This window comes from Oncorhynchus mykiss, chromosome 7 (assembly GCF_013265735.2).
Source record: "Oncorhynchus mykiss isolate Arlee chromosome 7, USDA_OmykA_1.1, whole genome shotgun sequence".
NCBI lineage: Eukaryota > Metazoa > Chordata > Actinopteri > Salmoniformes > Salmonidae > Oncorhynchus > Oncorhynchus mykiss.
The window spans coordinates 63038071-63061351 of NC_048571.1; the positions used below are offsets into that span (position 1 = coordinate 63038071).

At 41.3% G+C, this 23281-nt stretch overlaps 1 protein-coding gene across 2 annotated transcripts in view; it reads left to right on the top strand.

Annotated features, from left to right (window-relative positions):
* LOC110528191 overlaps positions 1-23281 on the top strand; it is a 96372-nt gene that overhangs the window by 22669 nt on the left and 50422 nt on the right. For both annotated transcript variants that reach the window (XM_036983734.1, XM_036983733.1), the window contains exons 22-57: positions 478-573; positions 761-832; positions 1423-1509; positions 1611-1757; positions 1901-2010; positions 2112-2301; positions 3519-3695; positions 6862-6944; positions 7149-7197; positions 7338-7427; positions 7655-7750; positions 7952-8023; positions 8107-8193; positions 8494-8640; positions 8784-8893; positions 8995-9184; positions 10402-10578; positions 13744-13826; positions 14031-14079; positions 14220-14309; positions 14537-14632; positions 14834-14905; positions 14989-15075; positions 15376-15522; positions 15666-15775; positions 15879-16068; positions 17286-17462; positions 20628-20710; positions 20915-20963; positions 21104-21193; positions 21421-21516; positions 21718-21789; positions 21873-21959; positions 22260-22406; positions 22550-22659; positions 22761-22950. In XM_036983734.1, the coding sequence (XP_036839629.1) occupies positions 478-573; positions 761-832; positions 1423-1509; positions 1611-1757; positions 1901-2010; positions 2112-2301; positions 3519-3695; positions 6862-6944; positions 7149-7197; positions 7338-7427; positions 7655-7750; positions 7952-8023; positions 8107-8193; positions 8494-8640; positions 8784-8893; positions 8995-9184; positions 10402-10578; positions 13744-13826; positions 14031-14079; positions 14220-14309; positions 14537-14632; positions 14834-14905; positions 14989-15075; positions 15376-15522; positions 15666-15775; positions 15879-16068; positions 17286-17462; positions 20628-20710; positions 20915-20963; positions 21104-21193; positions 21421-21516; positions 21718-21789; positions 21873-21959; positions 22260-22406; positions 22550-22659; positions 22761-22950 (4005 nt within the window). The remainder of the gene's footprint in view (positions 1-477; positions 574-760; positions 833-1422; positions 1510-1610; positions 1758-1900; positions 2011-2111; positions 2302-3518; positions 3696-6861; positions 6945-7148; positions 7198-7337; positions 7428-7654; positions 7751-7951; positions 8024-8106; positions 8194-8493; positions 8641-8783; positions 8894-8994; positions 9185-10401; positions 10579-13743; positions 13827-14030; positions 14080-14219; positions 14310-14536; positions 14633-14833; positions 14906-14988; positions 15076-15375; positions 15523-15665; positions 15776-15878; positions 16069-17285; positions 17463-20627; positions 20711-20914; positions 20964-21103; positions 21194-21420; positions 21517-21717; positions 21790-21872; positions 21960-22259; positions 22407-22549; positions 22660-22760; positions 22951-23281) is intronic.

The window sequence follows — 23281 nt, forward strand, 5'->3', positions numbered from 1 at the left end:
AAAATGTGGAAAAAGTCAAGGGGTCTGAATACTTTCCAAATGCACTGTAATTTAGGAGTTATTAAGGAGATCATGTTGAGATCATAGAATCTGTTGTGCAAATGATACCTGAGTACAAAACATAACAATATACACTGAACAAAAATATGAACGCAACATGTAAAGTATTGGTCTCATGTTTCATGAGCTGAAATAAAAGATCCATCCCTGTTAGTGAGCATTTCTCCTTTGTCAAGATAATCCATCCATCCTATGCCTTCCCATGCCCTCCCATCACTGCACCCCTGCCAAGTCACGTGCAATCGATAGATTAGGGCCTAATTAATTAATTTAAATTGAACTGTAACTCAGTACAATTTTTGAAATTGTTGCATGTTGTGTTTTTGTTCAATATAATAGGCAGTAGAAAACAGTAGAGTAATGCATCCTGAAACACAGTGCCATACAGTCCCACTGACCTGTTTACATTTCCCTCAGGTGTTCCAGTTTCAGTCCAGGCAGTCTTACCACAACAAAGCCTTTCCATCCATGGCTCTACTGTTTGTGTTTGTGGAGAGGGCTGACGGCCTACCCGTGCGTCTAATCTACCTCTTTCTCAGTTTGGAAGGGATCTCATGACTTTGTGTGCAGGGCTTATGATAATGATGTTACGTTTGTTATGTTTAGAAGACTCAATCTATTTTGCATATGAATACGGTGTTTATTTTTGTGAACATTAGTGTGTGTGTGTGTGTGTTTGTTTATTGTGGTGTGTTTCTAGCTGAAGAAAAGTGGGAAGGAGCCAAAAGTGGGAGCTGAACTTGTTGTGGGGGGGACCTCCCATAAAACGACGGTGAGACAGATAACTCATGCAATATGTCCCGTTTAAAATTGACATATGACACTGTAAAACCCCTAAAAAGCAAGTAATTTTTTGGACTACAAAGTGTAAATAAAAACGTTTTGTTCATGAAGTCAGTCTCGTCCGAAAAAGAGATTTGTGAGATGATAGGGAAAAAATGGTATGTCACGGAATGAAGGATACCGTAACAGTTTTCATTGGGTTGGGATTATTTATTTTAATCCTGCCCAAAGCTGGCAGCACCCAAGTAATCATCAATTACACAAAATACCTTTTGCAGTTAAAATCCCATGTACCAAAAAAGGTTAATTTTCAACTCTACTGATGGTTTTCTCACCCAAGTTTTTGCCGTTATATAGCTAGTGTACCCACTCTGGTTTTGGCAAGTGTGCTGTAGCCAACAGCTTGCAGATACAGTGCGGGTAGGCTAGTCTACTTGATTAGATTATTTGTGTTTGTCAAACGGCAGCCAAGATTCAATGATTATGTCACCAGAATAAGACTTATAGAGATATTTATTGGAAAGGAGCAGGATTATGTCAGTGAATTACAGCTCATGCCTCCTTTCTATGTCTCTTAAGGTGTGTGATCGCACCATCTCACCCCAGTGGGACGAGGCTTTTTACTTCCTGGTTCATGACCCCAGAGAGGAGATCCTCATAGTGAAGGTGAGTGTGTATGTTACTTTTTAGATAAGAGCTTAAAGATGTGTGCTTTTATAAAAGTTTTACGCTGTCATCTATCCTTCTTCCATTTTCTCTTATACTAGTTGTCTCACAGTTGGACCTTGCCTATTGGTTCTCTGGTAGTACCAGTCAGAGAGCTGCTGTCAGAACCAGATCTGGTCCTGGATCAGTGGCTGAGTCTGGATGGAGCCTCACCTGACAGTCAGATTCTACTGAGGGCTGAACTGAAGGTGAGACACACTCTGGCACTTACAGTACTTTAGAAACACTATTTTACTCAGTAGGAGGCACTATAGATGTGTATTGATTCAATACATGATGTTTTGTAATAAGGTTGTATGGTGGAGTTATTAAATGTGTTGTTCTTCTACAGGTGCTGTGTCCCAAGAAGTGTGAGATTGATGTGGAGAGGGCAGATCAACCCAGAGCTCGAGCCGCCTCTACTGCTGAACAGACACTGGAGAGAGACACAGTGCAGCAGAGGTAAAACAAATGAGGGTGTACTAATACACACACACACACACACACACACACACACACACAAGATTAACCAATTTCTCTGTTCTTCCATCATGCCTGCTCAGGTGTATTTCAGTGGACACTCCCAGTGCTCCATCCCCCAGCCCTTCCTCTATCCCAGCACCAGTACCAGAGCCAGAGGAGGCTAAGAGGGTAACAGTTACTGAGATGGTACCTGAGGAGGTCACTGAGGAACCCAGTCATCCTGGAACACTCCCAACACACACCAACCCTGAGCCCAGCTTTGGCTCTGAGGTGAGAAGCAGTGTGCCAGTGTTTTATTTGATTTAATTTATGTCACCTTTATTTAACCAGGTAGGCCAGTTAAAAACAAGTTCTAATTTACAACTGCAACCAGGCCAAGATAAAGCAAAGCAGTGCGACACAAACAACACAGAGTTACACATGGAATAAACAAACGTACAGTCAATGACAATAGAAAAGTCTACATAGAGTGTGTGCAAATGAAGTAAGATTAGGGAGGTAAGGCAATAAATAGGCAATAGTGGCGAAATAATTACAATTTAGCAATTAAACACTGAGTGATAGATGTGCAGAAGGTGAATGTGCAGGTAGAGATACTGGGGTGCAAAGGAGCAAAAAATAAATATAACATTGGGATGAGGTAGTTGGGTGGGCTATTTACAGATGGGCTATGTACAGGTGCAATGATCTGTAAGCTGCTCTGTCAGCTGATGCTTCGAGTTAGTGAGGGAGATATGAGTCTCCAGCTTCAGTGATTTTTGCAATTCGTTCCAGTCATTGGCAGCAGAGAACTGGAAGGAAAGGCGGCCAAAGGAGGAGTTGGCTTTGTGGATGACCAGTGAGATATACCTGCTGGAGCGCGTGCTACGGGTTGGTGCTGCTATGGTGACCAGTGAGCTGAGATAAGGCGGGGCTTTACCTAGCAAAGACTTAAAGATGACCTTGAGCCAATGGGTTTGGCGACGAATAAGAAGCGAGGGCCAGCCAACGAGAGCATACAGGTCGCAGTCATGGGTAGTATATGGGACTTTGGTGACAAAATGGATGGCACTCTGATAGACTGCATCCAATTTGCTGAGTAAAGTGTTGGAGGCTATTTTGTAAATGACATCGCTGAAGTCAAGGATCGGTAGGATAGTCAGTTTTACGAGGGTATGTTTGGCAGCATGAGTGAAGGATGCTTTGGTTGGCCAGTCCTTTTCTGGCTGTGCCGGGTGGAAATTCTAAGAGTACATGGCCGTCAAGGCCAGATTGTTCTTCAAGATGTTCATAGATGACCAGCAGGTTCAAATATTAATCACAGTGGTTGTAGAGGGTGCTACAGGTCAGTACCTCAGGAGTAAATGTCAGTTGGCTTTTCATAGCCGAGCAGTACCATTTTCTGTGTGAATAAGTTATTTAATACTATGTACAGTGCTGTGTGAATCAGGTATTTCATGCTACACTGCTGTTTTTTGTACAGTCTTGTTACTAGTGTTTGTTTTTAGGGGGTGCTGAGAATCCACCTACTGGAGGCCCAGAATCTAATCGCCAAGGACAATCTGATGGGGGGCCTGAAGAAGGGCAAGAGTGACCCGTACGTCAAGATCAACATCGGAGGGGTCAAGTTTAAGAGTCATGTGATCAAGGAGAACCTCAACCCCACCTGGAACGAGATGTATGAGGTATGGAGGTATTCAGTACTTTACTTTTCTGCTCTTTTGCACACCAGTATCTCTACCTGCACATGACCATCTGATCATGTATCACTCCAGTGTTAATCTGCTAAATTGTAATTATTCGCCTACCTCTTCATGCCTTTTGCACACAATGTATATAGACTCTTTTTTAATTTATAATTTTTTTTTGTACTGTGTTATTGACTTGTTTATTGTTTACGCCATGTGTAACTCTGTGTTGCTGTCTGTTCACACTGCTATGCTTTATCTTGGCCAGGTCGCAGTTGTAAATGAGAACTTGTTCTCAACTAGCCTATCTGGTTAAATAAAGGTGAAATAAAATAAAAAAGTAGCAATATTTGGCATGTCATTAAGTGAACCATCCATCCTGTCTAACAGAATATGGAACAAAGGCAAAGTGACAATATTGCAATTTATTTGTTATTAATAATGCTGATAGTCCTGAATAGCAAAAGATAAAGAATACGATGAAGAGTAAGAAGAAGATAGTCTTCTAACACACCAGAGCTGAGAAATAGAACAACGAAAGGGGAGAAGTGTTAAGGGTAAATTAGTATGAATACAGTGTGTTTTCACATAGCTGAGGTACAACAACTAGCCTGATTACAGTTGATACATTCACTTAACTCATTAGTAGAGTCCACAAGTGACTGTTGACACAAAACCCAATCTTAAATTCAAATATGCACTATGCAGAAGTCGCTCTGCCATTTCCTGCGTGCAGAAATTCTAGCAGTTTGTCTAATTTCAGTTTGTGACAAAACAAGCAAGTATAGTGTAAAGAATCACTGTACCATCTAAACCGCTGTGAAATATATTTCACGTAACCAAAAATATTGTATTTTGAGCTTGTTAAGATCTAACATTTAAAGTGTTTTTATTTTATTTTATAGAAACAGATCTTGCCTCTCTCACGTCAGCAGGAAGCAGATTGTGCAGTCATTCTTTCTATCTGTTCTTGATTATGGTGATACTATTTATCAATGTGCTGCTGCCACTACTCTGAAACCCCTGGATGCCGTTTGTCATAGCACTCTTCCTTTTATCACAGGAGACTGTTTTAATTCTCATCACTGCATTCTTTACCAAAAGGTTGGCTGGACCTCTTTAAAGTCACGTAGATCACATCATTACGCTCTTTTTTTTTTTACAAAGCCCTGCTCCATAAGCTTCAGACTTACCTAACATTACTGTTAAGATTTCAAATGACAAGTTACCAAACTCCTTCACAGAGTTGGTTAAGTTTGGATAGTCATTTGGTGTCTACAAAGTTAGGTAAATCTGCCTCTAATTGCCTTGCACCCTGTTTGGAATAATCGCCAAAAGACATTTGGATTGGATACTTGGAAGGCCCTAGGTCAATTCAGACAGCTGACAGAGGATTTTTATAATGAAGAATGTGTTGGTTTTAATTGACTGTGTTTTGTATCTTATGGGCTTTGTTTTTTTCGATACTTGCCTGTTGTATGTGCTTGTTTTTGTATCGTGCAGGGCTCATTTGTAGAAGAGAGTTAAGTCTCAATATGACCTCCTTGTTTTAGGTCTTTGAAGCTGGTGTACAAAAGCGAAAGTAAAAGACGCAAAAACAAAACTTAAGAACAGGAAGCATAGAAATAGTGACACACATTTCTATGTGATTTTAGTTGGGTTGCCCAAAAAGTTTCATAATGCAGCTTTAACATTTACCTTGATATGTTTCTATAGTCAATTGTATTTGGTCCTCTCCTGCATTTTCTTTATCTGTTTCTTTTTGGCTTTGGATTTCTCCCACTCGAGCCATTGCCCTTCGACCTTCTGTTGATTTGCTTCGGTCTTCAGGAGCTTGGTCATCTTCTTTTCTTCCTTCTCTGCGCGGGTCTCACCAATGTAGTTTCCCAAACACCAGTTGTTGACCTCCTTGTCTCCTTTGTGTACCTATTGTAGTAGATGTGTAACATTTTCTTCTGTTTTTCTCCTTAAAGTTGCACTATGCATAAATCTCTCTGCCATTTCCTGGTTGCTAACACTCTAATAGTTTAGACCACGTCTGCCTATTATTCGTTTGTGATTGCATCCAGCTTTCTCAGCCGGTCCTCCTCAGCCGGTCCTCCAAAAAGTCAGTTTAGTTGGTGTCATCGATTTTGGTAATCCACTCGTTCTACCTGCAGACAAATTAATCCAAAAAGCTACCACTAAACTTTGTTAAACCAAGTCACGTTTCTATCTAATCCTCAGGTACCCTAAAATGTAAAGAAACTATAATATTTCATACGGAAAGAAGTATGTTCAATAGAAAAGTCAAATTAGCAAGTGCGCGTCCTCTTCGTCACGCACCCACAGACTGATTTCCAATTGTGACTCCCAGTGCCAAAACTCCAAATTCTTCCTCGTTTGGGAAGAAACAAGCCTGAAACCTTGAATAAAGACTGTTGACATCTAGTGGAAGCCATAGAAATTGCAATCTGGGAGCTGGAATTGCATAGGACCCATAGCTTTCCATTATAAGAGCCTGGGATCTCAAAACATATTTTTTATTTGGATTTTCTCCTACCATAGCAATTGTGTTATAGTCTTATGCATTATTTTATAGTCTTATGCATTATCCAATGCTACCAATTATATCCATATCCTGGCTTCTGGGCCTGAGTAAAAGGCAGTTTACTTTGGGCACGTCAGTCAGGCAGAAATTCTGAAAAAAAAGACCCTAACAAGTTTTAAACTTCTCTGAATATATTTGTTTTACTTCTCTAAACAAAACAGACATTTATTTCAGGTAACTCCTAAGTAACCTAGTATACCAACTTTAGAATTGACCCCAGCTCTGGCCATAAGTCTACGCAACATTGTATTCTGACGTGAGTCAACCTTGTTATGTCTGCCATTTCTCACCTGATTCAACGTTAGCTCTCTGCATCCACTGTAGTCTCTCTTTTTTCTAACTGGGGGCTTTGTCTGTGGAAAGTCTGGAAACTGTTCTTTGTGGAATTATGTTTCATGCAATCTATTGCTTTCTGATGAATAGGAGTAGAAATGTGAACTTTCTACACTTAAGAATATTCATATGAAGTATTTATGACATGTTGTCTGTCAACGACTGTCATGACTCCTGCTCTATAGGTTTACTTATAGTTTCCTCTCTAAGTGTTACCGTCAATATGATGTGTTTCCCCAGACGGTGATGACCCCACAGTCAGATCAGGAGGTCCAGGTAGAGCTGTATGATAAAGACATGGACAAGGATGACTTCCTGGGCAGGTGAGAGGAGCTGCTCTGCGTTCCAAATGGAACCCTATGCCGTATATAAAGTGCACTGATTTTGACACTAATTAGTGCACTATGTAGAGAATAGGATTCCATTTGGTATACATCCAGGTTGGGTCCTGTACTTTTTGTTAGCCATGTTGTTCCCTGTCAAAGTGTTGTTTGATTTCTGACTGTATTTTTCCCTCCTGTGTACAGGTGTAACATCAGTATGAGAGACATCATACACTCCCAGTATACCGACCAGGTAATGCTTACATCTCTCTCTGCTCGTGTACTAAATGATGTCTGTACTCGCTTACATCGGTAGTCGGTACACTCATCTGTATAATGTGTGTATTGGTTTTAGTACACCGTCTGATGTGTGGTTTCTTGTCTCTTTTTCAGTGGTACATTCTGAATGATGTGAAGTCAGGTCGTGTTCACCTGGTACTGGAGTGGGTACCAACAGTATCACAACCAGACAGACTGGATCAGGTCAGTTCTACTTCCCTCCGTTCTGTCTCGTCAATTTATATATTTTTCACACCTCCGCGCCCCTCTCTGTAGTTTTCCAGTGTTACTTTTGCCCTGTCCTCACCTCTCCCTATCTCAGTACCCCTTCTCCCCATGTCTCTCTCATTCTATTACTCGTTTTTAACCTTTTAACCACCTGTTTTGATGTTATTTCAAAGTGATTGAACTCTTTTCTCCCCATGCTCCAGGTGTTGCAGCTGCAGTCTATCCAGTCCTACCAGAACAAGGCTGTTCCCTCTGCTGCTCTGCTCTTCGTCTACATGGACAGAGCCCACTCACTGCCTGTGAGTCACCTCTGACCTTTCACCACTTCACCTCTGTCACTGAGCTATTTTGAACTTTTGAACTCTGGCTTCAGGTTGATGTCTAGTTTTGGCAGCTGTTATAAGTGTTATGCATAAATGTTTATATGTTCAATCTTTTTGAATTGCTCAGTCAGTGTTTGATTTTGACTGTTGTATTGTGTGATCCCTGTGTGTTTGTAGTTGAAGAAAAGTGGGAAGGAGCCAAATGCTGGAGCTGAGCTTGTTCTGGGAGAGACAACCTACAGAACCAAGGTGAAAAACCGTACATGTAGATCTCAAATGCATGACTCGTAACAGGATCTGCCGTGAAAGTACATTTCTCTGTCTCTCTGAAGGTGTGTGATCGTACCAATTCCCCCCAATGGGAAGAGGCTTTCTACTTCCTGGTTCGTGACCCCAGAGAGGAGATTCTCATAGTGAAGGTGAGAGTTCAGTCTGCTTCAGGATGGAGTCACTAAACATGGATAATGTTTAATTAAAACATAATGTCACTCACTGTAAACATCTAGCACAGTCTCTGTTAAATGCAATTCATCCACACAAATCTCCCAACAGGGATATTAACCAATTTGTACACAAAATTTGAGAGAAGTAAGCTTTTTGTGCGTATGGACATTTTCGGTGCTCTTTTATTTCAGCTCTTGAAACATGGAACCAACACTTTACATGTTGCCTTTATGTTTATGTTCAGTGTAATTCCCTCTTTATTTATCTTTCTCTAGCTCTCCAGTGCTTGGGATCAGGCGATGGGTTCTCTGGTGGTACCAGTCAGAGAGCTGCTGTCAGAACCAGATCTGGTCCTGGATCAGTGGCTGAGTCTGGATGGAGCCTCACCTGACAGTCAGATTCTACTGAGGGCTGAACTGAAGGTGAAACACACTCTTGCAGTTACAGTACTTTAGAAACACTATCTTAACCAGTAGGAGGCACTATAGATGTGTATTGATTCAATACATGATGTTTTGTAATAAGGTTGTATGGTGGAGTTATTAAATGTGTTGTTCTTCTACAGGTGCTGTGTCCCAAGAAGTGTGAGATTGATGTGGAGAGGGCAGATCAACCCAGAGCTCGAGCCGCCTCTACTGCTGAACAGACACTGGAGAGAGACACAGTGCAGCAGAGGTAAAACAAATGAGGGTGTACTAATACACACACACACACACACACACACACACACACACAAGATTAACCAATTTCTCTGTTCTTCCATCATGCCTGCTCAGGTGTATTTCAGTGGACACTCCCAGTGCTCCATCCCCCAGCCCTTCCTCTATCCCAGCACCAGTACCAGAGCCAGAGGAGGCTAAGAGGGTAACAGTTACTGAGATGGTACCTGAGGAGGTCACTGAGGAACCCAGTCATCCTGGAACACTCCCAACACACACCAACCCTGAGCCCAGCTTTGGCTCTGAGGTGAGAAGCAGTGTGCCAGTGTTTTATTTGATTTAATTTATGTCACCTTTATTTAACCAGGTAGGCCAGTTAAAAACAAGTTCTAATTTACAACTGCAACCAGGCCAAGATAAAGCAAAGCAGTGCGACACAAACAACACAGAGTTACACATGGAATAAACAAACGTACAGTCAATGACAATAGAAAAGTCTACATAGAGTGTGTGCAAATGAAGTAAGATTAGGGAGGTAAGGCAATAAATAGGCAATAGTGGCGAAATAATTACAATTTAGCAATTAAACACTGAGTGATAGATGTGCAGAAGGTGAATGTGCAGGTAGAGATACTGGGGTGCAAAGGAGCAAAAAATAAATATAACATTGGGATGAGGTAGTTGGGTGGGCTATTTACAGATGGGCTATGTACAGGTGCAATGATCTGTAAGCTGCTCTGTCAGCTGATGCTTCGAGTTAGTGAGGGAGATATGAGTCTCCAGCTTCAGTGATTTTTGCAATTCGTTCCAGTCATTGGCAGCAGAGAACTGGAAGGAAAGGCGGCCAAAGGAGGAGTTGGCTTTGTGGATGACCAGTGAGATATACCTGCTGGAGCGCGTGCTACGGGTTGGTGCTGCTATGGTGACCAGTGAGCTGAGATAAGGCGGGGCTTTACCTAGCAAAGACTTAAAGATGACCTTGAGCCAATGGGTTTGGCGACGAATAAGAAGCGAGGGCCAGCCAACGAGAGCATACAGGTCGCAGTCATGGGTAGTATATGGGACTTTGGTGACAAAATGGATGGCACTCTGATAGACTGCATCCAATTTGCTGAGTAAAGTGTTGGAGGCTATTTTGTAAATGACATCGCTGAAGTCAAGGATCGGTAGGATAGTCAGTTTTACGAGGGTATGTTTGGCAGCATGAGTGAAGGATGCTTTGGTTGGCCAGTCCTTTTCTGGCTGTGCCGGGTGGAAATTCTAAGAGTACATGGCCGTCAAGGCCAGATTGTTCTTCAAGATGTTCATAGATGACCAGCAGGTTCAAATATTAATCACAGTGGTTGTAGAGGGTGCTACAGGTCAGTACCTCAGGAGTAAATGTCAGTTGGCTTTTCATAGCCGAGCAGTACCATTTTCTGTGTGAATAAGTTATTTAATACTATGTACAGTGCTGTGTGAATCAGGTATTTCATGCTACACTGCTGTTTTTTGTACAGTCTTGTTACTAGTGTTTGTTTTTAGGGGGTGCTGAGAATCCACCTACTGGAGGCCCAGAATCTAATCGCCAAGGACAATCTGATGGGGGGCCTGAAGAAGGGCAAGAGTGACCCGTACGTCAAGATCAACATCGGAGGGGTCAAGTTTAAGAGTCATGTGATCAAGGAGAACCTCAACCCCACCTGGAACGAGATGTATGAGGTATGGAGGTATTCAGTACTTTACTTTTCTGCTCTTTTGCACACCAGTATCTCTACCTGCACATGACCATCTGATCATGTATCACTCCAGTGTTAATCTGCTAAATTGTAATTATTCGCCTACCTCTTCATGCCTTTTGCACACAATGTATATAGACTCTTTTTTAATTTATAATTTTTTTTTGTACTGTGTTATTGACTTGTTTATTGTTTACGCCATGTGTAACTCTGTGTTGCTGTCTGTTCACACTGCTATGCTTTATCTTGGCCAGGTCGCAGTTGTAAATGAGAACTTGTTCTCAACTAGCCTATCTGGTTAAATAAAGGTGAAATAAAATAAAAAAGTAGCAATATTTGGCATGTCATTAAGTGAACCATCCATCCTGTCTAACAGAATATGGAACAAAGGCAAAGTGACAATATTGCAATTTATTTGTTATTAATAATGCTGATAGTCCTGAATAGCAAAAGATAAAGAATACGATGAAGAGTAAGAAGAAGATAGTCTTCTAACACACCAGAGCTGAGAAATAGAACAACGAAAGGGGAGAAGTGTTAAGGGTAAATTAGTATGAATACAGTGTGTTTTCACATAGCTGAGGTACAACAACTAGCCTGATTACAGTTGATACATTCACTTAACTCATTAGTAGAGTCCACAAGTGACTGTTGACACAAAACCCAATCTTAAATTCAAATATGCACTATGCAGAAGTCGCTCTGCCATTTCCTGCGTGCAGAAATTCTAGCAGTTTGTCTAATTTCAGTTTGTGACAAAACAAGCAAGTATAGTGTAAAGAATCACTGTACCATCTAAACCGCTGTGAAATATATTTCACGTAACCAAAAATATTGTATTTTGAGCTTGTTAAGATCTAACATTTAAAGTGTTTTTATTTTATTTTATAGAAACAGATCTTGCCTCTCTCACGTCAGCAGGAAGCAGATTGTGCAGTCATTCTTTCTATCTGTTCTTGATTATGGTGATACTATTTATCAATGTGCTGCTGCCACTACTCTGAAACCCCTGGATGCCGTTGGTCATAGCACTCTTCCTTTTATCACAGGAGACTGTTTTAATTCTCATCACTGCATTCTTTACCAAAAGGTTGGCTGGACCTCTTTAAAGTCACGTAGATCACATCATTACGCTCTTTTTTTTTTACAAAGCCCTGCTCCATAAGCTTCAGACTTACCTAACATTACTGTTAAGATTTCAAATGACAAGTTACCAAACTCCTTCACAGAGTTGGTTAAGTTTGGATAGTCATTTGGTGTCTACAAAGTTAGGTAAATCTGCCTCTAATTGCCTTGCACCCTGTTTGGAATAATCGCCAAAAGACATTTGGATTGGATACTTGGAAGGCCCTAGGTCAATTCAGACAGCTGACAGAGGATTTTTATAATGAAGAATGTGTTGGTTTTAATTGACTGTGTTTTGTATCTTATGGGCTTTGTTTTTTTCGATACTTGCCTGTTGTATGTGCTTGTTTTTGTATCGTGCAGGGCTCATTTGTAGAAGAGAGTTAAGTCTCAATATGACCTCCTTGTTTTAGGTCTTTGAAGCTGGTGTACAAAAGCGAAAGTAAAAGACGCAAAAACAAAACTTAAGAACAGGAAGCATAGAAATAGTGACACACATTTCTATGTGATTTTAGTTGGGTTGCCCAAAAAGTTTCATAATGCAGCTTTAACATTTACCTTGATATGTTTCTATAGTCAATTGTATTTGGTCCTCTCCTGCATTTTCTTTATCTGTTTCTTTTTGGCTTTGGATTTCTCCCACTCGAGCCATTGCCCTTCGACCTTCTGTTGATTTGCTTCGGTCTTCAGGAGCTTGGTCATCTTCTTTTCTTCCTTCTCTGCGCGGGTCTCACCAATGTAGTTTCCCAAACACCAGTTGTTGACCTCCTTGTCTCCTTTGTGTACCTATTGTAGTAGATGTGTAACATTTTCTTCTGTTTTTCTCCTTAAAGTTGCACTATGCATAAATCTCTCTGCCATTTCCTGGTTGCTAACACTCTAATAGTTTAGACCACGTCTGCCTATTATTCGTTTGTGATTGCATCCAGCTTTCTCAGCCGGTCCTCCTCAGCCGGTCCTCCAAAAAGTCAGTTTAGTTGGTGTCATCGATTTTGGTAATCCACTCGTTCTACCTGCAGACAAATTAATCCAAAAAGCTACCACTAAACTTTGTTAAACCAAGTCACGTTTCTATCTAATCCTCAGGTACCCTAAAATGTAAAGAAACTATAATATTTCATACGGAAAGAAGTATGTTCAATAGAAAAGTCAAATTAGCAAGTGCGCGTCCTCTTCGTCACGCACCCACAGACTGATTTCCAATTGTGACTCCCAGTGCCAAAACTCCAAATTCTTCCTCGTTTGGGAAGAAACAAGCCTGAAACCTTGAATAAAGACTGTTGACATCTAGTGGAAGCCATAGAAATTGCAATCTGGGAGCTGGAATTGCATAGGACCCATAGCTTTCCATTATAAGAGCCTGGGATCTCAAAACATATTTTTTATTTGGATTTTCTCCTACCATAGCAATTGTGTTATAGTCTTATGCATTATTTTATAGTCTTATGCATTATCCAATGCTACCAATTATATCCATATCCTGGCTTCTGGGCCTGAGTAAAAGGCAGTTTACTTTGGGCACGTCAGTCAGGCAGAAATTCTGAAAAAAAAGACCCTAACAAGTTTTAAACTTCTCTGAATATATTTGTTTTACTTCTCTAAACAAAACAGACATTTATTTCAGGTAACTCCTAAGTAACCTAGTATACCAACTTTAGAATTGACCCCAGCTCTGGCCATAAGTCTACGCAACATTGTATTCTGACGTGAGTCAACCTTGTTATGTCTGCCATTTCTCACCTGATTCAACGTTAGCTCTCTGCATCCACTGTAGTCTCTCTTTTTTCTAACTGGGGGCTTTGTCTGTGGAAAGTCTGGAAACTGTTCTTTGTGGAATTATGTTTCATGCAATCTATTGCTTTCTGATGAATAGGAGTAGAAATGTGAACTTTCTACACTTAAGAATATTCATATGAAGTATTTATGACATGTTGTCTGTCAACGACTGTCATGACTCCTGCTCTATAGGTTTACTTATAGTTTCCTCTCTAAGTGTTACCGTCAATATGATGTGTTTCCCCAGACGGTGATGACCCCACAGTCAGATCAGGAGGTCCAGGTAGAGCTGTATGATAAAGACATGGACAAGGATGACTTCCTGGGCAGGTGAGAGGAGCTGCTCTGCGTTCCAAATGGAACCCTATGCCGTATATAAAGTGCACTGATTTTGACACTAATTAGTGCACTATGTAGAGAATAGGATTCCATTTGGTATACATCCAGGTTGGGTCCTGTACTTTTTGTTAGCCATGTTGTTCCCTGTCAAAGTGTTGTTTGATTTCTGACTGTATTTTTCCCTCCTGTGTACAGGTGTAACATCAGTATGAGAGACATCATACACTCCCAGTATACCGACCAGGTAATGCTTACATCTCTCTCTGCTCGTGTACTAAATGATGTCTGTACTCGCTTACATCGGTAGTCGGTACACTCATCTGTATAATGTGTGTATTGGTTTTAGTACACCGTCTGATGTGTGGTTTCTTGTCTCTTTTTCAGTGGTACATTCTGAATGATGTGAAGTCAGGTCGTGTTCACCTGGTACTGGAGTGGGTACCAACAGTATCACAACCAGACAGACTGGATCAGGTCAGTTCTACTTCCCTCCGTTCTGTCTCGTCAATTTATATATTTTTCACACCTCCGCGCCCCTCTCTGTAGTTTTCCAGTGTTACTTTTGCCCTGTCCTCACCTCTCCCTATCTCAGTACCCCTTCTCCCCATGTCTCTCTCATTCTATTACTCGTTTTTAACCTTTTAACCACCTGTTTTGATGTTATTTCAAAGTGATTGAACTCTTTTCTCCCCATGCTCCAGGTGTTGCAGCTGCAGTCTATCCAGTCCTACCAGAACAAGGCTGTTCCCTCTGCTGCTCTGCTCTTCGTCTACATGGACAGAGCCCACTCACTGCCTGTGAGTCACCTCTGACCTTTCACCACTTCACCTCTGTCACTGAGCTATTTTGAACTTTTGAACTCTGGCTTCAGGTTGATGTCTAGTTTTGGCAGCTGTTATAAGTGTTATGCATAAATGTTTATATGTTCAATCTTTTTGAATTGCTCAGTCAGTGTTTGATTTTGACTGTTGTATTGTGTGATCCCTGTGTGTTTGTAGTTGAAGAAAAGTGGGAAGGAGCCAAATGCTGGAGCTGAGCTTGTTCTGGGAGAGACAACCTACAGAACCAAGGTGAAAAACCGTACATGTAGATCTCAAATGCATGACTCGTAACAGGATCTGCCGTGAAAGTACATTTCTCTGTCTCTCTGAAGGTGTGTGATCGTACCAATTCCCCCCAATGGGAAGAGGCTTTCTACTTCCTGGTTCGTGACCCCAGAGAGGAGATTCTCATAGTGAAGGTGAGAGTTCAGTCTGCTTCAGGATGGAGTCACTAAACATGGATAATGTTTAATTAAAACATAATGTCACTCACTGTAAACATCTAGCACAGTCTCTGTTAAATGCAATTCATCCACACAAATCTCCCAACAGGGATATTAACCAATTTGTACACAAAATTTGAGAGAAGTAAGCTTTTTGTGCGTATGGACATTTTCGGTGCTCTTTTATTTCAGCTCTTGAAACATGGAACCAACACTTTACATGTTGCCTTTATGTTTATGTTCAGTGTAATTCCCTCTTTATTTATCTTTCTCTAGCTCTCCAGTGCTTGGGATCAGGCGATGGGTTCTCTGGTGGTACCAGTCAGAGAGCTGCTGTCAGAACCAGATCTGGTCCTGGATCAGTGGCTGAGTCTGGATGGAGCCTCACCTGACAGTCAGATTCTACTGAGGGCTGAACTGAAGGTGAAACACACTCTTGCAGTTACAGTACTTTAGAAACACTATCTTAACCAGTAGGAGGCACTATAGATGTGTATTGATTCAATACATGATGTTTTGTAATAAGGTTGTATGGTGGAGTTATTAAATGTGTTGTTCTTCTACAGGTGCTGTGTCCCAAGAAGTGTGAGATTGATGTGGAGAGGGCAGATCAACCCAGAGCTCGAGCCGCCTCTACTGCTGAACAGACACTGGAGAGAGACACAGTGCAGCAGAGGTAAAACAAATGAGGGTGTACTAATACACACACACACACACACACACACACACACACACACAAGATTAACCAATTTCTCTGTTCTTCCATCATGCCTGCTCAGGTGTATTTCAGTGGACACTCCCAGTGCTCCATCCCCCAGCCCTTCCTCTATCCCAGCACCAGTACCAGAGCCAGAGGAGGCTAAGAGGGTAACAGTTACTGAGATGGTACCTGAGGAGGTCACTGAGGAACCCAGTCATCCTGGAACACTCCCAACACACACCAACCCTGAGCCCAGCTTTGGCTCTGAGGTGAGAAGCAGTGTGCCAGTGTTTTATTTGATTTAATTTATGTCACCTTTATTTAACCAGGTAGGCCAGTTAAAAACAAGTTCTAATTTACAACTGCAACCAGGCCAAGATAAAGCAAAGCAGTGCGACACAAACAACACAGAGTTACACATGGAATAAACAAACGTACAGTCAATGACAATAGAAAAGTCTACATAGAGTGTGTGCAAATGAAGTAAGATTAGGGAGGTAAGGCAATAAATAGGCAATAGTGGCGAAATAATTACAATTTAGCAATTAAACACTGAGTGATAGATGTGCAGAAGGTGAATGTGCAGGTAGAGATACTGGGGTGCAAAGGAGCAAAAAATAAATATAACATTGGGATGAGGTAGTTGGGTGGGCTATTTACAGATGGGCTATGTACAGGTGCAATGATCTGTAAGCTGCTCTGTCAGCTGATGCTTCGAGTTAGTGAGGGAGATATGAGTCTCCAGCTTCAGTGATTTTTGCAATTCGTTCCAGTCATTGGCAGCAGAGAACTGGAAGGAAAGGCGGCCAAAGGAGGAGTTGGCTTTGTGGATGACCAGTGAGATATACCTGCTGGAGCGCGTGCTACGGGTTGGTGCTGCTATGGTGACCAGTGAGCTGAGATAAGGCGGGGCTTTACCTAGCAAAGACTTAAAGATGACCTTGAGCCAATGGGTTTGGCGACGAATAAGAAGCGAGGGCCAGCCAACGAGAGCATACAGGTCGCAGTCATGGGTAGTATATGGGACTTTGGTGACAAAATGGATGGCACTCTGATAGACTGCATCCAATTTGCTGAGTAAAGTGTTGGAGGCTATTTTGTAAATGACATCGCTGAAGTCAAGGATTGGTAGGATAGTCAGTTTTACGAGGGTATGTTTGGCAGCATGAGTGAAGGATGCTTTGGTTGGCCAGTCCTTTTCTGGCTGTGCCGGGTGGAAATTCTAAGAGTACATGGCCGTCAAGGCCAGATTGTTCTTCAAGATGTTCATAGATGACCAGCAGGTTCAAATATTAATCACAGTGGTTGTAGAGGGTGCTACAGGTCAGTACCTCAGGAGTAAATGTCAGTTGGCTTTTCATAGCCGAGCAGTACCATTTTCTGTGTGAATAAGTTATTTAATACTATGTACAGTGCTGTGTGAATCAGGTATTTCATGCTACACTGCTGTTTTTTGTACAGTCTTGTTACTAGTGTTTGTTTTTAGGGGGTGCTGAGAATCCACCTACTGGAGGCCCAGAATCTAATCGCCAAGGACAATCTGATGGGGGGCCTGAAGAAGGGCAAGAGTGACCCGTACGTCAAGATCAACATCGGAGGGGTCAAGTTTAAGAGTCATGTGATCAAGGAGAACCTCAACCCCACCTGGAACGAGATGTATGAGGTATGGAGGTATTCAGTACTTTACTTTTCTGCTCTTTTGCACACCAGTATCTCTACCTGCACATGACCATCTGATCATGTATCACTCCAGTGTTAATCTGCTAAATTGTAATTATTCGCCTACCTCTTCATGCCTTTTGCACACAATGTATATAGACTCTTTTTTAATTTATAATTTTTTTTTGTACTGTGTTATTGACTTGTTTATTGTTTACGCCATGTGTAACTCTGTGTTGCTGTCTGTTCACACTGCTATGCTTTATCTTGGCCAGGTCGCAGTTGTAAATGAGAACTTGTTCTCAACTAGCCTATCTGGTTAAATAAAGGTGAAATAAAATAAAAAAGTAGCAATATTTGGCATGTCATTAAGTGAACCATCCATCCTGTCTAACAGAATATGGAACAAAGGCAAAGTGACAATATTGCAATTTATTTGTTATTAATAATGCTGATAGTCCTGAATAGCAAAAGATAAAGAATACGATGAAGAGTAAGAAGAAGATAGTCTTCTAACACACCAGAGCTGAGAAATAGAACAACGAAAGGGGAGAAGTGTTAAGGGTAAATTAGTATGAATACAGTGTGTTTTCACATAGCTGAGGTACAACAACTAGCCTGATTACAGTTGATACATTCACTTAACTCATTAGTAGAGTCCACAAGTGACTGTTGACACAAAACCCAATCTTAAATTCAAATATGCACTATGCAGAAGTCGCTCTGCCATTTCCTGCGTGCAGAAATTCTAGCAGTTTGTCTAATTTCAGTTTGTGACAAAACAAGCAAGTATAGTGTAAAGAATCACTGTACCATCTAAACCGCTGTGAAATATATTTCACGTAACCAAAAATATTGTATTTTGAGCTTGTTAAGATCTAACATTTAAAGTGTTTTTATTTTATTTTATAGAAACAGATCTTGCCTCTCTCACGTCAGCAGGAAGCAGATTGTGCAGTCATTCTTTCTATCTGTTCTTGATTATGGTGATACTATTTATCAATGTGCTGCTGCCACTACTCTGAAACCCCTGGATGCCGTTTGTCATAGCACTCTTCCTTTTATCACAGGAGACTGTTTTAATTCTCATCACTGCATTCTTTACCAAAAGGTTGGCTGGACCTCTTTAAAGTCACGTAGATCACATCATTACGCTCTTTTTTTTTTACAAAGCCCTGCTCCATAAGCTTCAGACTTACCTAACATTACTGTTAAGATTTCAAATGACAAGTTACCAAACTCCTTCACAGAGTTGGTTAAGTTTGGATAGTCATTTGGTGTCTACAAAGTTAGGTAAATCTGCCTCTAATTGCCTTGCACCCTGTTTGGAATAATCGCCAAAAGACATTTGGATTGGATACTTGGAAGGCCCTAGGTCAATTCAGACAGCTGACAGAGGATTTTTATAATGAAGAATGTGTTGGTTTTAATTGACTGTGTTTTGTATCTTATGGGCTTTGTTTTTTTCGATACTTGCCTGTTGTATGTGCTTGTTTTTGTATCGTGCAGGGCTCATTTGTAGAAGAGAGTTAAGTCTCAATATGACCTCCTTGTTTTAGGTCTTTGAAGCTGGTGTACAAAAGCGAAAGTAAAAGACGCAAAAACAAAACTTAAGAACAGGAAGCATAGAAATAGTGACACACATTTCTATGTGATTTTAGTTGGGTTGCCCAAAAAGTTTCATAATGCAGCTTTAACATTTACCTTGATATGTTTCTATAGTCAATTGTATTTGGTCCTCTCCTGCATTTTCTTTATCTGTTTCTTTTTGGCTTTGGATTTCTCCCACTCGAGCCATTGCCCTTCGACCTTCTGTTGATTTGCTTCGGTCTTCAGGAGCTTGGTCATCTTCTTTTCTTCCTTCTCTGCGCGGGTCTCACCAATGTAGTTTCCCAAACACCAGTTGTTGACCTCCTTGTCTCCTTTGTGTACCTATTGTAGTAGATGTGTAACATTTTCTTCTGTTTTTCTCCTTAAAGTTGCACTATGCATAAATCTCTCTGCCATTTCCTGGTTGCTAACACTCTAATAGTTTAGACCACGTCTGCCTATTATTCGTTTGTGATTGCATCCAGCTTTCTCAGCCGGTCCTCCTCAGCCGGTCCTCCAAAAAGTCAGTTTAGTTGGTGTCATCGATTTTGGTAATCCACTCGTTCTACCTGCAGACAAATTAATCCAAAAAGCTACCACTAAACTTTGTTAAACCAAGTCACGTTTCTATCTAATCCTCAGGTACCCTAAAATGTAAAGAAACTATAATATTTCATACGGAAAGAAGTATGTTCAATAGAAAAGTCAAATTAGCAAGTGCGCGTCCTCTTCGTCACGCACCCACAGACTGATTTCCAATTGTGACTCCCAGTGCCAAAACTCCAAATTCTTCCTCGTTTGGGAAGAAACAAGCCTGAAACCTTGAATAAAGACTGTTGACATCTAGTGGAAGCCATAGAAATTGCAATCTGGGAGCTGGAATTGCATAGGACCCATAGCTTTCCATTATAAGAGCCTGGGATCTCAAAACATATTTTTTATTTGGATTTTCTCCTACCATAGCAATTGTGTTATAGTCTTATGCATTATTTTATAGTCTTATGCATTATCCAATGCTACCAATTATATCCATATCCTGGCTTCTGGGCCTGAGTAAAAGGCAGTTTACTTTGGGCACGTCAGTCAGGCAGAAATTCTGAAAAAAAAGACCCTAACAAGTTTTAAACTTCTCTGAATATATTTGTTTTACTTCTCTAAACAAAACAGACATTTATTTCAGGTAACTCCTAAGTAACCTAGTATACCAACTTTAGAATTGACCCCAGCTCTGGCCATAAGTCTACGCAACATTGTATTCTGACGTGAGTCAACCTTGTTATGTCTGCCATTTCTCACCTGATTCAACGTTAGCTCTCTGCATCCACTGTAGTCTCTCTTTTTTCTAACTGGGGGCTTTGTCTGTGGAAAGTCTGGAAACTGTTCTTTGTGGAATTATGTTTCATGCAATCTATTGCTTTCTGATGAATAGGAGTAGAAATGTGAACTTTCTACACTTAAGAATATTCATATGAAGTATTTATGACATGTTGTCTGTCAACGACTGTCATGACTCCTGCTCTATAGGTTTACTTATAGTTTCCTCTCTAAGTGTTACCGTCAATATGATGTGTTTCCCCAGACGGTGATGACCCCACAGTCAGATCAGGAGGTCCAGGTAGAGCTGTATGATAAAGACATGGACAAGGATGACTTCCTGGGCAGGTGAGAGGAGCTGCTCTGCGTTCCAAATGGAACCCTATGCCGTATATAAAGTGCACTGATTTTGACACTAATTAGTGCACTATGTAGAGAATAGGATTCCATTTGGTATACATCCAGGTTGGGTCCTGTACTTTTTGTTAGCCATGTTGTTCCCTGTCAAAGTGTTGTTTGATTTCTGACTGTATTTTTCCCTCCTGTGTACAGGTGTAACATCAGTATGAGAGACATCATACACTCCCAGTATACCGACCAGGTAATGCTTACATCTCTCTCTGCTCGTGTACTAAATGATGTCTGTACTCGCTTACATCGGTAGTCGGTACACTCATCTGTATAATGTGTGTATTGGTTTTAGTACACCGTCTGATGTGTGGTTTCTTGTCTCTTTTTCAGTGGTACATTCTGAATGATGTGAAGTCAGGTCGTGTTCACCTGGTACTGGAGTGGGTACCAACAGTATCACAACCAGACAGACTGGATCAGGTCAGTTCTACTTCCCTCCGTTCTGTCTCGTCAATTTATATATTTTTCACACCTCCGCGCCCCTCTCTGTAGTTTTCCAGTGTTACTTTTGCCCTGTCCTCACCTCTCCCTATCTCAGTACCCCTTCTCCCCATGTCTCTCTCATTCTATTACTCGTTTTTAACCTTTTAACCACCTGTTTTGATGTTATTTCAAAGTGATTGAACTCTTTTCTCCCCATGCTCCAGGTGTTGCAGCTGCAGTCTATCCAGTCCTACCAGAACAAGGCTGTTCCCTCTGCTGCTCTGCTCTTCGTCTACATGGACAGAGCCCACTCACTGCCTGTGAGTCACCTCTGACCTTTCACCACTTCACCTCTGTCACTGAGCTATTTTGAACTTTTGAACTCTGGCTTCAGGTTGATGTCTAGTTTTGGCAGCTGTTATAAGTGTTATGCATAAATGTTTATATGTTCAATCTTTTTGAATTGCTCAGTCAGTGTTTGATTTTGACTGTTGTATTGTGTGATCCCTGTGTGTTTGTAGTTGAAGAAAAGTGGGAAGGAGCCAAATGCTGGAGCTGAGCTTGTTCTGGGAGAGACAACCTACAGAACCAAGGTGAAAAACCGTACATGTAGATCTCAAATGCATGACTCGTAACAGGATCTGCCGTGAAAGTACATTTCTCTGTCTCTCTGAAGGTGTGTGATCGTACCAATTCCCCCCAATGGGAAGAGGCTTTCTACTTCCTGGTTCGTGACCCCAGAGAGGAGATTCTCATAGTGAAGGTGAGAGTTCAGTCTGCTTCAGGATGGAGTCACTAAACATGGATAATGTTTAATTAAAACATAATGTCACTCACTGTAAACATCTAGCACAGTCTCTGTTAAATGCAATTCATCCACACAAATCTCCCAACAGGGATATTAACCAATTTGTACACAAAATTTGAGAGAAGTAAGCTTTTTGTGCGTATGGACATTTTCGGTGCTCTTTTATTTCAGCTCTTGAAACATGGAACCAACACTTTACATGTTGCCTTTATGTTTATGTTCAGTGTAATTCCCTCTTTATTTATCTTTCTCTAGCTCTCCAGTGCTTGGGATCAGGCGATGGGTTCTCTGGTGGTACCAGTCAGAGAGCTGCTGTCAGAACCAGATCTGGTCCTGGATCAGTGGCTGAGTCTGGATGGAGCCTCACCTGACAGTCAGATTCTACTGAGGGCTGAACTGAAGGTGAAACACACTCTTGCAGTTACAGTACTTTAGAAACACTATCTTAACCAGTAGGAGGCACTATAGATGTGTATTGATTCAATACATGATGTTTTGTAATAAGGTTGTATGGTGGAGTTATTAAATGTGTTGTTCTTCTACAGGTGCTGTGTCCCAAGAAGTGTGAGATTGATGTGGAGAGGGCAGATCAACCCAGAGCTCGAGCCGCCTCTACTGCTGAACAGACACTGGAGAGAGACACAGTGCAGCAGAGGTAAAACAAATGAGGGTGTACTAATACACACACACACACACACACACACACACACACACAAGATTAACCAATTTCTCTGTTCTTCCATCATGCCTGCTCAGGTGTATTTCAGTGGACACTCCCAGTGCTCCATCCCCCAGCCCTTCCTCTATCCCAGCACCAGTACCAGAGCCAGAGGAGGCTAAGAGGGTAACAGTTACTGAGATGGTACCTGAGGAGGTCACTGAGGAACCCAGTCATCCTGGAACACTCCCAACACACACCAACCCTGAGCCCAGCTTTGGCTCTGAGGTGAGAAGCAGTGTGCCAGTGTTTTATTTGATTTAATTTATGTCACCTTTATTTAACCAGGTAGGCCAGTTAAAAACAAGTTCTAATTTACAACTGCAACCAGGCCAAGATAAAGCAAAGCAGTGCGACACAAACAACACAGAGTTACACATGGAATAAACAAACGTACAGTCAATGACAATAGAAAAGTCTACATAGAGTGTGTGCAAATGAAGTAAGATTAGGGAGGTAAGGCAATAAATAGGCAATAGTGGCGAAATAATTACAATTTAGCAATTAAACACTGAGTGATAGATGTGCAGAAGGTGAATGTGCAGGTAGAGATACTGGG